Here is a 13,097-nt window from a genome sequence, read left to right as displayed (position 1 = left end):
CTTTGTAATTTAATTGCCAAGAATTAGGAAACAACTGTTTTTATTTGGAAGTGTTGAGATTTTTTTTAGATAGATGTTTGTACTTAAATGACTTGAAACCGGTAAAATCAATAATCATCAGAGTAAAAAAATAAATGTGTTTCCGCCCGGTTTCGAACCGGGGACCTTTCGCGTGTGAGGCGAACGTGATAACCACTACACTACGGAAACTGGTGGAGACCGTTAAACCACGTAATTTATTTAATGGAGACAAAGGGAAATAAAATAAATCATTTTAAATATATGATGAGGTATTGACGATAAGAAATAGAATAAGTTTAAAATGAACACTTGTTTTTTAATCAACAAAAATGGAATAACGTCCACAAACAGGCACCGCGTTTAGTTTTGGTTCCGACCCAGTTGTAAACAAATCACATATTGTTTTTGTTGCAAAACATGAATCACTATAGTCATATAACTGTACAAGCATTAAAAACAGAAAGTAAAAATAAATAGATTCATAAATAAATCTGGCTGCTCCACAACTTTAATCCGGCCAGGGGGTGACGTCATTACCCAGGACGGGAGGAGGGGACGGCAGAGGGGGGCGGGGTTTAACGCCGGTGTAACGCCATTTTCACGCAGCGCGCAGTCAGTCAGTCAGTCAGTCAGTCGGCGAACTGTCATCTCCTCGGCGGTGGTGTGATCCCCCCGGTGAAGTGAAGTGGAGTGAAGCCACCAAGAGCCGGGGTTCGTCTGACACGGAGCACGTCGCCGCTGCCACGATGGAGCCTCGGGGGGACGAGCTGCTGCCGCCGCCGCCTCCGCCGCCGCGCGGCTCCGACGACTGAAGCGAGCGTTTGACAGATAGACGCTGTTAGCTATGTAGCTAGCTGCTCATCACCAGTCGGCAAAACATAACCTCCCGGAGACAAGAGTGTTTCATAACTCTTATATAAATATATTAATATTTATCATCAAGCTGATTAAAGGAACAGCACCCCACCCCCCTCCCGCCATCTGAGGATTAAAAAGGCGTGATTTACACGGGAAAGCAGCGTCACAGTCCGGGCTACTTTGGCAACGGATGTCCTAAGAGAACGGTAAGAATGGCTCCGTCTATTTCTTGGAATGGTCTCATTAACTTATTACAGGTATTTTCAGTTGTTATTACCCGTTTCTTAAAGGTGTCAATCTGCCAAGCCGCGGTAATTTTAATTATTTTATATCATAGTCACCCGCGTTATGTCGAAGAACCCCCCCCCCCCCCCCCCCCCCCTCCCTCCCTCCGATTTCATTTTTTCTGATGTCGTGTTTGTGTTTACGTTCGCTCCCGGGAATTAGCCGCCCGCCGCCTCATCGGAGTGTCCGATCGTGCTAGCGGCTAGCGCCGAGTTAGCATCGTGGCTCAGGTCCGTGTGTGTGTGTGTGTGTGTGTGTGTGTGTGTGTGTGTGTGACACAGGAAGGTGCATCGGCCAACTGGTTCTGCAGGTTAATCCGTTTGTGTGAGCGAGATCATGGCAGGCAGCGGGGGCGGGAAGAGGTTGGTGGGGATCGGACTAAATCACCGCCCGTCAACCGCCCGGTGGGGAAGGGGGACGGTGCACTCGTTTTCCTGCACTGCAGCAGCCCGACGGTCCTGGACGTGGAAATCTTGTCATGTGATGGTGTGATTTAGCCCCTTTTCATTGGTATTCAGAGCGAAAGGGAGGGCTGTGAAAGATGCCCTGTGTTGAGAGGGGGGGCAGCTTCAGGGGACCGGGGGGGGGGGGACAGTGGATCCCAGTGTGGGGGTCTCACAGCTGGACCGAGCGGTGTCTATGATATGATGACATCTCAGGAATACTGTTTCGCTTTTGTTTTTGTTTGCCCTTCCCTCCCTGCAGGATTCAATGTTTAATCCAGCCGATAAGGACATCTCCTGACAACCTCTCCACCTCCCCTCCCCGGGCTAACACCCCCCTGCCTCCACCCGGGGGGGACCGCTTGTTGTTGTGCCCACAGATCCCAGAGGTTGTTTTGTTGGTCGACCTTCCAGAGTCCTTACTTCTGCTGGGGAACAGCGGATTCGCTCGCCCGGGACCCCGTGTTGTCAGTGTGTTGTACGGCACCTAACATAAGAAACGAAGAACCAACGAATATTTCTCCTCTATTATTGATGAATCTGCCAAATACCGTTAAACGTGAAGAGCGGTTGGGGGTCTTCTCATGTCTCGTTTTGTCCGTCACACACCTCAGAACCCTTGAAAATATTCAATTTACAATCATGTAAGACAAGGACGAGCAGAAACCATAATTTCTGAGAGGAAAAATGACTCGCGTACACTTGATTTGTCTAACTCAGTGAATATTTTCTTGTTCCCAGAGTCCAAGGTGACATCTCCATTAAACAGAATTCAGTTACTAAGACACAGATAAATTAAGAAATCATCATTTCTGAGAAGAACCATTATATATATGAGTCATTCCTGCATTGTTAATAGAATTAAAGCCCAGTTAATCTTGGGTTTTTGAGAGCAGTATTAAGGATATTTGAGTTTTTCAAAATCCAGTAACAATAAATTGGCCTATGTTAAAATGTCTTTTAGTGTAAATAGATGTTTCAAAGACAAACCTCACCTCAGACAGACGTTGGCTTTCATTTCCATCTTCTTGTCACTTTTTGTTGTTGATTTGATGATAAAACTTTTACGGTGGTTTGCGGGGGGGCTGTAGATTTGTAGATGCTGTTGTGAGATGACACAAGTCAGTGAACTGATTAACTGTCAGGAAAATGACAAAAAAGCGCAGCTGGGGAGAGCATTTATCATCATACTGTAGACACATAATTCACAGAAGGGGGGGGGGGCTGCAGGAAAGTACGTACCTGCTGCCTTTGCAGATACATCATCTTATTAAACAACTCTCAGCGACTGAGATGATAAAAATTTGCCTCGAGGCTCGCTCACGGAAATACATCAAAACAAAAGAGTCACTGGTGCTCTTGTCATCATGTGAGAGCTCAGCAGAAATGAGGCTGCGACTCTTTTTAGGAAGATGACACAGTTTGAACGCTGCAGCAAATTCACTCCTGCCAAGTTGTGGACAGTTGTGTTCCTGCGCGGGGGTTACCCCTCCGAATTTGGCCGAGTCTGTTCCATTATACACACAGAGCACACTTGTCGTTTCCTGAAGTGTAGCAAGGCAGTGACACGTCTCGTGACATGTGTCTGTTAACCCTTCTCTTTGTCCGATGTCGTCACATGACACTTTCATATTAACATCTCAATGGTGTTTTGCAGGAAGGGATGCAACATGTGGAAGGTGACAAATAGTAATAACGCAATTATTGTGTATTTTTATTTCAACAAGGGATCACATGACTACTTTTATGTGAAAGATGTTCCTTGTAATGAAGAAAGCCACAGACTGTCATCTGATTAGCATTATACCATTTATAAAAATGTATTTTTATCAGACCTGCAGCAGTTTTCAGGGGAAAAGCCCCGTTGACTCTGGTTTAGTGCAGCGATAACAAGTCAGTTTTTAGTTTACAGCTTTTTCCGTCCTTGTTTTCTATTGGTCAATAACGACGCTTATTGATCAACAGAATCAAAAAAAAGTGTTAATGTAGCCACAGTTAGCATAAAAGGTTATATTCATCTGCTTGTCCATGGCCAGCTATTATAAAGACAACCCTAATATCAGAATAACATATCTCATAAAGTTCATGTTATATCATTAATATGCTCAGACTAATACAATCCATCAATTAAAGGAGACATATTCTGCTTTTTCAGTTTTTTCCCTTTTCCTCTACTGTGTTATAGCCTCGCCAGTCGTCCGGACGACACTTGCGTAACATCGTGACATCACCATTTTACGGAAGGGTATGAAGCTAGTCTGACACGTCCACAAAAAAAAGCCTGGTGAAGGGAGCGCGAAAGAACTTCCTACACGCAGTAGAAGCGGTTGACCAATCAGAGCAGACTGGGCTTCATCGGGAGGGGCTTTAAAGAGACAGGAGCTAAAAACCAAGTGTTTTAGACGAGAGGCTGTGAAAGAGGAGCTGCAGGAACCTAATAATAACATTATGAACCTGAATATGAGCGTATGTCTCCTTTAATACCTTAACAAGACAAGGTTTCCAGTGTGAGTCCGAAGGTTTCATTTTATTTGGCTCCGGTTCTGATTTCTGTGCTAAACTTTTCTAAAAAAACCAGTTGGAACTGGGCAGTAACGTTGTGTTGTGTTGTGTTGTGCTCTCCTTTGTATTCACCCTGGGTGGACGACGTCTCACTGTAGCTGGTTGTTGTTACCTACCCAACCCAGTCCTCTGAGCTATTTATACCAGGACCAACCCACACTTCTGTGTGAGAAGCAGAGCTGTTGAGCTGCAGATGCTACGATTTCCCTTGACGGGATACTGGTGGAACAAGTGTTGAGTCATTTGGATCATCAATATCCAAACAAACGCACGTCTGTGAGAATGTTGCAGTCACTGAATTTTACTCGGAAGAGGCTCGAAGTGTCCGTCAGACCTCGTCGCCTCATCATCTAATGACGATCAGCCGACACATCGCTGACTGAGATTGTTCTTCTCTGTGCTGCTCGTCCATGACGCCGGCTCCATCCTCATGCAAAGAGCCTCTGAGGCACTGAGTGTTCCCTCTTCTTCATTGGTCCCAAACACAACCCACCCAGCCTCCTCCCCCTCCCTCATCTGTACCCGACCCACCACCACATTTGTCTTCAGCCCTTCCCCATCGCCTAAACCCGTTTATATGAAGAGCAGCAGCAGCAGCAGCAGCAGCAGCAGCAGCGTCCCCCCGGGCGCTCGGCTTCGAGCCAGCCATTTACATTTCAAAAGTTAACATCATAAAAATTGTTTTTCTTACTCTGCGTATTCCCCCGCGGTGCTTATTGTGCACCGAGACTCATCTGATGCCAGAAATAAAAGCCTGTAGGATCAGAGCAGGAAGAGACGCTCTACTCTCTCTTTCACTTCTGCATAATGTACTTGTTCTTTGCAGATGTTTCCACTGGTTAAGAAACGACCTTTGCTCTGTGTTGTTGGGGTAAAGAGTTCTCACTCCGGATTGATGCCCAGACTCAACAGCGTTAAAAATCAAATTTTACAGGTTTTTCAGTGTAAAAGCAGCTTTTATTTTGATACATCTTTTTTTCCCTTTCAGTCTTTAAGCTTTTAACACAGTGAGGGACTGACTGCTGAAAGGACGTGAAGGAAACGCTGGTGTTATTGGAATTTCACAAACCTCTTTGACTTCTGAAGCAGCCAATCTGTTCTGTGTTATATAATATGAAATTTAGTTGCTCGATTAATCGTTTCAAGTAGTTTTTATGGAGAAAAATAGTCCAAATTCTCTGATTACAGCTTCTTAAATGTGAATATTTTCTGGTTTCTTTGCTCCTCTGTGACAGTGAACTGAATATCTTTGATGTGTGGACAAAACAAAACATAATCTGGAGGTTTGGGAAACACGATTGTTATTTTTCATCATTTTTTTATGACATTTTATGGACCAAACTAATCGATTAAGCCAGAAACTAATCGACAGATTAATCGATAATAAAGATAATCGTTAGTTGCGTCCCTAAACTGGTTAAGACCACACCTTGGACATTTTATAGATATTTGAAAATAATTGTCCACTTGATTGATCGTTAAAATAATCGTTGGTCGCAAGCTCACATGTAAAACATCAGTTAGTTTCAGCTGCACAAGGTCCCGCTCACCTGGAGCTGCTGTTTTCTTCCTGCTCACCAATGCATCGGCTTCCTGCTCTGCTGCCGTCAGCTGATTGGCTGCGGGGCCGGTTGCCGAGTCACATGGAAGGAGCGACCAGGGCTGCAGCCTTTTCCTCCGTCTGCCTCGTCCGCTCAGAGACACCTTCAGATTATTGTTTTGTTCCTTTCCTCCACACTCGAGAACTGAGCTGTGAAATGTGAGGACGTTCCGTCGGCCGTCTTCACCATCGCAGCTGTTTTCACTGAGGTGGGCACTGAAACATCAGGGGGTAGTTAAGACTTCTGTTTCTCACAGACGTGAAGTGAGGCATGAGTTCAGTCGGTGTTTCTGTATTTATTATTATTCAGTTATTCAGAGACGGTTTGCAGCTTCGGTGTGGTGCGAGATTTATTAGGCAGCTCACTGCAAGTGCTGCCAAAGCGCTCAGTCATAATCCTCTTACGTGTGTGTGTGTGTGTGTGTGTGTGTGTGTGTGTGTGTGTGTGTGCGCGCGTGTGCGTGCGTGCGTGCGTGCGTGTGATGAAAGTCCGGATGGAGTGGGAAGGAGCGAGTGTGTTGAAAGACAGTGAACAGATAGTGATTTGCTAATAGTTGCATTTTAATATCATACTATATAATTATACAATAATAATAACTAGGGTTTTTTTCCCTAATCACCAAGGCTGATTCAAGATCTGATTATGCGCCGATGATTATGGGAGATGTTACAACCATGAATATTAATGTTTAGGGTTGGAAACTGCTTTGGAGGATTAATGTTCAAAAGTCTGTCCAACTAATCCTGCATATTCTACAGGATTCTTTTGTCAAAGCCTCGTGTCTTACTTTGTCCCATTTAGTTTGACCAGTCATTCGTCATCTTATGGCTTGAATGACATCATGATGACTTCATCGCGGAATGTCATTATTACAATATAAAAACATTGTCTCGTCGGGGTTTGCTGTGCGCAGCAGCGTTCAGGGCGTCTTCGAGCTCACAAGCCTCAGATGTGGATTTGATCCGTCGGCAGATTCAGACGTTTTGTTTGAAGCTTTTTTCATCACAGCTGAGTCAAAGTCCCCGTTTTTTTCTCAAAGCATCTTAAGCGATGAATCCTCGTTTTGTTTTGCTGCGACATTCTGCTGCTGCTGCTGCAAAGGCACCTTGAGTTGTGGAGGAAAGAGCAGGAGTATTTCATATTTCATAGGAACTGTCCAGTCACAAACACGAGGCCTCACCTTTCATTTTATTAAGTCCTGTGATTTATTCTCACCGGCGTCAGCTGCGTTAGAATCGAGAAGGGACGTGTAAACACCTGTTGACAAGAGACGGTCTGGTGATTTCAACTGGGGGTGAAACATCTGATAGTTGTTGTGTGTATTTGCTCATTAATGTTATTTTTCTACGTTAATCAATGAGTCACAGTCTGTAACTCCGTGGAGGGAACTTTCCCCCTTTTCCGCTCTCTGACCTCTTTATAGATGTTACAGTGGAAAATGCTTTACCCCGATTCAAGCTTTGAGCAGAATATATATTTATATTTTTTGACATTTCCATCAGGACTAAACAACCGTAAGACGAGCGGAGGCTGATTTTCTGCACAAGTTCGACCTTTAGAAGACGACGAGCTGCTTTTTGTTCCCTTGTTTCGTTTTTCAAAATTTTGATTACATTTTTTAGAATTATTACAGCCTGAGGTTTTCTGAGTACAGTCGAGTCAAATTGATTTCATACTCTTTTTTTTTTTACTGTGTTATGTAAATTCATACAATGTTGTCATAACATTTCTGAATTATCTGCGAAATTAATTGATAGTGATGCTCGATATTTTCTTTTTGGTTTCCTTGTTTCTTTTCTAAATCTAACTTTTAGAATACTTAATACAGCCTCATGTTGTCAGAGTTTTGTGTTATGTAAAGTCATACACTGTTGTCATTCAATTCCTGAATCATCTGTGAAAGTGATTGATAGTGACGCTCAAACATTTCCTTTTTCCCTGCAGGATGCGTGAGGACATGTCCACCATGGTGTGCGTGAAGGAGGAGGAGGACCCCGGGGAGAAGCTGTCCCAGGACGAGATCATCTCCCGGACCAAGCAGGTGATCCAGGGGCTGGACGCCCTGAAGCAGGAGCACCACTCCATCCTGGAGGGCCTGCTGGGCACGCTGCGCTGCCTGAAGCAGGACGAGGAGGGCGTGCTGGTGGAGGAGAAGTCGCACATGATCCGCAAGTCGCTGGAGATGCTGGAGCTCGGGCTGAGCGAGGCGCAGGTAACGTGTCGGAAACTCAATCGACTGGAATGTCGTTTTTTTGTTTTTTTTTTAAATTTGTACTTTTATCAGGACTGTTCAAACACTGGTTGTTTCTTTCTCCTCTTAAAAAATGACATTGGGGGAATAAGTCAGAAAACCACAGGTGTTTCATTGATACATGTCCAAAATACATTTTTTTTGGATGATTCATCACTCACTGTTCGCTCAAACTCATACCAGACATTAAACGGTCACATGGCTAATTAATATCATACGTCTCAGTGGGTGTAGAATACTCTCCAGCTCCAGTGGAGTGGTTACAGGTCTCGTCACAGACGCACACGATAGACGCACACATCTGCTCCGTGCGTTCAAAGACTGTGAGAAATGCCGCCGGTGTGGACCGATGCTGTTGGGACACTTATAATAACAGACGGGAACAAAGAGGAAGAGAACAAAGTGTTCACAACAGATTCCAGTGAAGAGTTGCTGAGTTCATCTTATAGGTTCAAACACCTTTAAATATTATTTTGAATACATACGATAAAATCTGTTTTCTAAGGCCACAACTCACGACTGTTTCCATCGTTGATTGATCTGATAATTCTTTTGTTATTGATCGTTTATTCATTTTTTTGTAACCCAAAGTACAAAATATCTGAAGTATTTAGTTTACGACAGAGAAAAGCAGTAACTCGTCTCATCTGTGAGAATCTAGATTCAGAGAATATTTCACATATTATTACTATTTTTGCGTTTGAATTAAGTTTTTCAACCATTACAGCTTTCGTGTTTTCCAAAGACTCGTTTCCTAAAGGTGGAAGAAAGAAAGAAAGAAAAAGAAAGTCTGAATCTTTTACAGCTCACACATACAAAATAAAAATTCATATTTGCTGAGAAACTTTAAAAACTACCAAATGGTTTTGTCAAACTTGCCCGTGACGATGAGTCATTGACGAGGCTTCAGCCCCTAAAGTAGATGCATTACTCTGCAGATTCTGATATCTACTTCCAGTTTTGGTTTTTTTGCTTACACTCACGGTGAAGTGCAGTGTGATTGATATTTTTCTGCATATTTTTCTTCCTGCTCCGACGCCCCTCATGCCTCAAACTCTCTCTCTCTAATTACAGCCTCTTACCTTCGACCACATGCTGCTGCTGGGTGGAAGCTTTTAGTCAAAGTGCCTCACAGTAACATTTAGTACACACATATTTAAAGTCTACACTCTTTTACCACTGACTCTGTCATGAATCTCTTTGTAATAAGATGTTAGAGTGATTTGTTCCTTATTACAAACGCAGTTAGTCTGTTTCCTTCCTCCATCAAATATTCTGGTATTATGATAATTACACATCTTGAGATATCACAGGCTTTGAACACTTTTGGTACGAGTTGTTTTTTCAACGTGGCCTTTTTAAAGAAACCCGCTCCTCCTCCTCCAGGTGATGATGGCGCTGTCGAGCCACCTGAGCTCGGTGGAGTCGGAGAAGCAGAAGCTGCGGGCGCAGGTGCGCCGGCTCTGCCAGGAGAACCAGTGGCTGCGGGACGAGCTGGCCGGCACGCAGCAGAAGCTGCAGAAGAGCGAGCAGAGCGTGGCCCAGCTGGAGGAGGAGAAGAAGCACCTGGAGTTCATGAACCAGCTGAAGAAATACGACGAGGACCTCTCGCCCACCGTGAGTGTCCTCAGATTGTGTTGTCATCCACTCGTGTTTGATATGTTTGACCAAACGTCTGAGTGCTGGAGACGGAGTGCAAGAGAAAGAAACGTTACTATGGCGTATAGATGAGTCGGCACAGAGATGGATAGCGTGTCGGCCATGAAGCGACGGATCCAGTTTGTTTTTCAGCATCGTAAAGATCTGGTTTTGCTCCAGTGAGCCACAGAAATCCACATTTTACATAAATGAGTTAATTCTTATCACGGAGACAGTTTACCACCAAAACATCAATATAATATAATATAGTACAAGAAGAAGATTATAACCAGAGGGAACTATAAAGATTCTTGGAAAAAATTGTCATACTTATCTTTTATCTGGGACAAATAAACCATGACTGTCTGCAGCAGCGGCCATGTTTCAGAGTGTGAAGTATGTAAAGTTATCATTACAACATGTGGTTTATCACCACCTATAGGCGTGGCTACGTCAAGGGATTGTTGTAGATGTGTTGTGATTGGTCATTGGTCAAAAGCGGTAGAGAAACTTTCAGTTTGTAGTTGTAATCAGCTCAATCTAGAAAGTACTCGGGGGAGAACAAACGTCTGCAAAGGCTTCACAACAATCATGATAAAAGAAAAATGTCAAATTTAATCAAACCACATAGATTGCGAGAAAATCATCCAGAGAAGCGCAGCGGTTCTTGAGAAAATGGCAAAAATGTTTATAAATGCCCCGATTTTCCATTTTGAAGAAGCTAATTCGAAAAAGAATCCTGTATCTTATCTGTAATAATTCAAAGAATTGGGTGCAAAAAAACAAAAAAGAGGATAATTGATTGTTTCAGTGCTTAACTGATTAGAACTGTGACTGGGCGTCATCAGCCTCTTTTTCTGTTTGATGATCTCATGATGATGTCAAGTATCTGAATGAGCTCAGCTTTGTTTAGTTATGAAACTGCCATTTCTTTGAAAGACTCTTCTTTCCTGCTGCTGCACTTTGTCTCGCACTGATTTCCTTCGATTTTCAGGCTTTATCGAAACAAAATCGACTCCCTGAGCGTCTTATCAGCTGCAGCAGACACAAACGAACACTGTCATTATAAACGATTGCAAGTATTGCAAGCGCTTTCGAATGTATTAAGTGAATCAGCAGAGATGTTAGAAATGTTCTTTTTGTGGATTTAGAAAAAATTCAGTTCACGTCATTAACTTCTATCTTTGTCCTCGTCCTCCTCCTTCTCTTTCACTCCGTCCGTCACTCAGGAGGAGAAGGACTCGGACTCCAGCAAAGAGACTCTGGATGATCTCTTCCCCGACGACCACGACGACCAAGCCCCAGGCAGTAAGTGTTCCACCAATGTCGTTGTCTTCTTACATCAACTCTGACGGACTCTTGGGCTTTTTCAAACCTGGATACAGGTTTATGTATGTATATGAAATATAGTTCCTGGTCTCGTGAAACCAAGATTAAGCCCCTATAGAAACAAACGGAACATTTCTGAAAATATAATATATAAAGTACACTTACTTTGGTGCCCCCTAGTGGTTCAATGCGGTATCACTGTTTGGTCGCTGTCGTAGAGACGCCAATAAGGAGGCAGGTACTTTTTTTCTCCGAGCTCCTGAGAAAGTCGTCAGCGCCACTTTGGAGATAAGGGACGAAGAAGAAAGAAGTTTGTTCACTGAAGCTCCTCCTTCGTTTCCAGGCTCCTAGCATTAATAGTGGCAGCGTTAGCATCATGGCTAACTCAACGCCAGCGGCCTGGCTACTGTCCAAAGCAGAAAACAACCGTAAAAAAAACCCAATTTGAACAAATAACCTGGAAGGTAAACGTCTGGTTGTATTAATAAGTACCTGGTTGTGTGTCACTTACTGATCTAGTAGAAAGAAAACACACAGCATGTCGTGTTTTGAAGCCTCTCAAGTCTCGGAGCTTCTCTGTACGGAGCGAATGTCCGTCAGAGGTTCACTCTTGTTCGATCTCTTCGATCTCAGGTACCTATCCCTATCGTCCCTTGATTTGGTCACGTAACGGGTGACGAAGTTCCTTTGTGCCGTATATCGCATCAACATTTTTCTGTCAAAACTGCGTCCCAGTGGCCATCAAGACTCATAAAGGACCAATATAAGTGTGGATGGTGTCATTTTTCTATCACCGTTAAACTGTGCAATCAGTTTTATCATCATAATGACAAGTTTGAGGGCCAAAAAGTTGTCTATTTCCACTTCAACAGCATTAATATTTCTGGTGGAAGTTTGTGACTCATGATTTTTTTTTTATTCTGATGCCAGCAGCAATTTTTCAAAAATGTCACTGCTGTAAAATTGATGACCGCCTTTGGGAATAAGTTCCAATCGTTCTACCATCATCGCCCAGTCGGTGGTCGCCCTCAGAGCGTCCCCCTCCTCCTCCTCCTCCTCCTCCCGTCCTGCCTGATGTTTGATGAGGGGTCTTTCAATAAGTCGGACAGTAAAGCTGCGTTGGCTGTAAAGCTCCATTTGTCAGGACCTGCTTCAGCCTGGACCGAGGCCAAATGGAGGGAGAGAAAAAACAAACACTCCCAATCACACTGGGGTTATAAACCACGAGGAGTGATTTTCTTTCTGTGTGGCTGAAGTAATGTTTGACGTCAGTGGTGATGTCGTCGCCCGATTTGTTTTTAGCTTTGGATTTGAACGAAAAGCTTCAAATCTAAACATTAATCTGTAGTCAAAAGGAGACAGCACAGACAATTCTGATTAGCTTTATGAATGTCTGAAGGATTATAACTTCAGTTACCTTGGGTTTGTTTGGGACGTTTGACGGAAGAGACCAAGACGCTTCTGGTCTCCAGTTTGTCCTCAAACTTGCCATTGGAAGCGTTGTTTAAAACCCTTTAAAAATAAAATTTGTTTTTGCACTAAGGTGATTTCCATTTGGCTCCAAGCACCAGTTTGTCAGTCAATTTGAAATTAACTGGTTCACACGCCGAGCCTCCTTCTTTCTTTGTCAAACTGAAACCTACCTGCTGGAAATTCACCATGCAGAAAACGTTTGATAAGAGTCGTAAAATTTAATCATTTAATTCTCATTATATCTGTATTGATATTTTCTGAGGTCCAGTCAATTAGATTGTAAGAGTGTAACTTGAGCCTTGTGGTTGGTAGAATCGTTACGGTTCAGTTCAAAATGAAATTGAAAATGTGAAACTTTTTCTGGCATTGCTCTATATTTTTTCTTATTAGCAGCGAATCCCACAAAAAGATCAAACCAACAATGAATCTTTATCCTACTGATAAGTACAGTGTTTGTTTGTGTTTCTAAATATGTATTGTTTTTGCCTTATAGAGCTACGCTACACCGACACGGTCATTACCACGAAACACACACACCCATTTCTGTTTCGTTTTTCTAAGGATGAGAATTTTGAAAAAAGTTTGTGACCTGATTTTAAAGATTCCCGCCGCCAGTAGGAACCAGTGGGTTTACAG

General features: G+C 43.3%; 1 protein-coding gene, 1 long non-coding RNA gene and 1 other non-coding gene across 9 annotated transcripts in view; 1 reads left to right on the top strand and 2 right to left on the bottom strand.

Annotated features, from left to right (window-relative positions):
• Positions 1 to 137: 137 nt before the first annotated feature.
• Positions 138 to 210, bottom strand: trnav-cac. Its single transcript has one exon. It is a non-coding gene; the product is annotated as a tRNA-Val (tRNA).
• A 396-nt stretch (positions 211 to 606) lies between these two features.
• The window catches only part of klc1a (kinesin light chain 1a), a 34,681-nt gene continuing 22,190 nt past the window's right edge, over positions 607 to 13,097 (top strand). For 3 of the 7 annotated variants that reach the window (XM_035610140.2, XM_035610144.2, XM_035610143.2), the window contains exons 1-4: positions 609 to 1,085; positions 7,715 to 7,982; positions 9,408 to 9,638; positions 10,889 to 10,967. In XM_035610140.2, the coding sequence (XP_035466033.2) occupies positions 7,716 to 7,982; positions 9,408 to 9,638; positions 10,889 to 10,967 (577 nt within the window). In that variant the 5' untranslated portion in view covers positions 609 to 1,085; position 7,715. Of the gene's footprint in view, positions 1,086 to 5,850; positions 5,979 to 7,714; positions 7,983 to 9,407; positions 9,639 to 10,888; positions 10,968 to 13,097 lie in introns of those variants that run through there. The other 4 variants (XM_035610137.2, XM_035610142.2, XM_035610139.2 and 1 more) reach the window with 3 other exon arrangements.
• LOC118286046 lies at positions 1,277 to 4,906 on the bottom strand. The gene is made up of 3 exons (XR_004785301.2): positions 4,861 to 4,906; positions 2,603 to 2,709; positions 1,277 to 2,225 (listed from the first exon to the last, which is right to left on the bottom strand). It is a non-coding gene; the product is annotated as an uncharacterized LOC118286046 (long non-coding RNA).

Source organism: Scophthalmus maximus, chromosome 15, assembly GCF_022379125.1.
Source record: "Scophthalmus maximus strain ysfricsl-2021 chromosome 15, ASM2237912v1, whole genome shotgun sequence".
NCBI classification, from domain to species: Eukaryota; Metazoa; Chordata; class Actinopteri; order Pleuronectiformes; family Scophthalmidae; genus Scophthalmus; species Scophthalmus maximus.
This window is presented reverse-complemented; position numbering and strand designations above follow the sequence as displayed.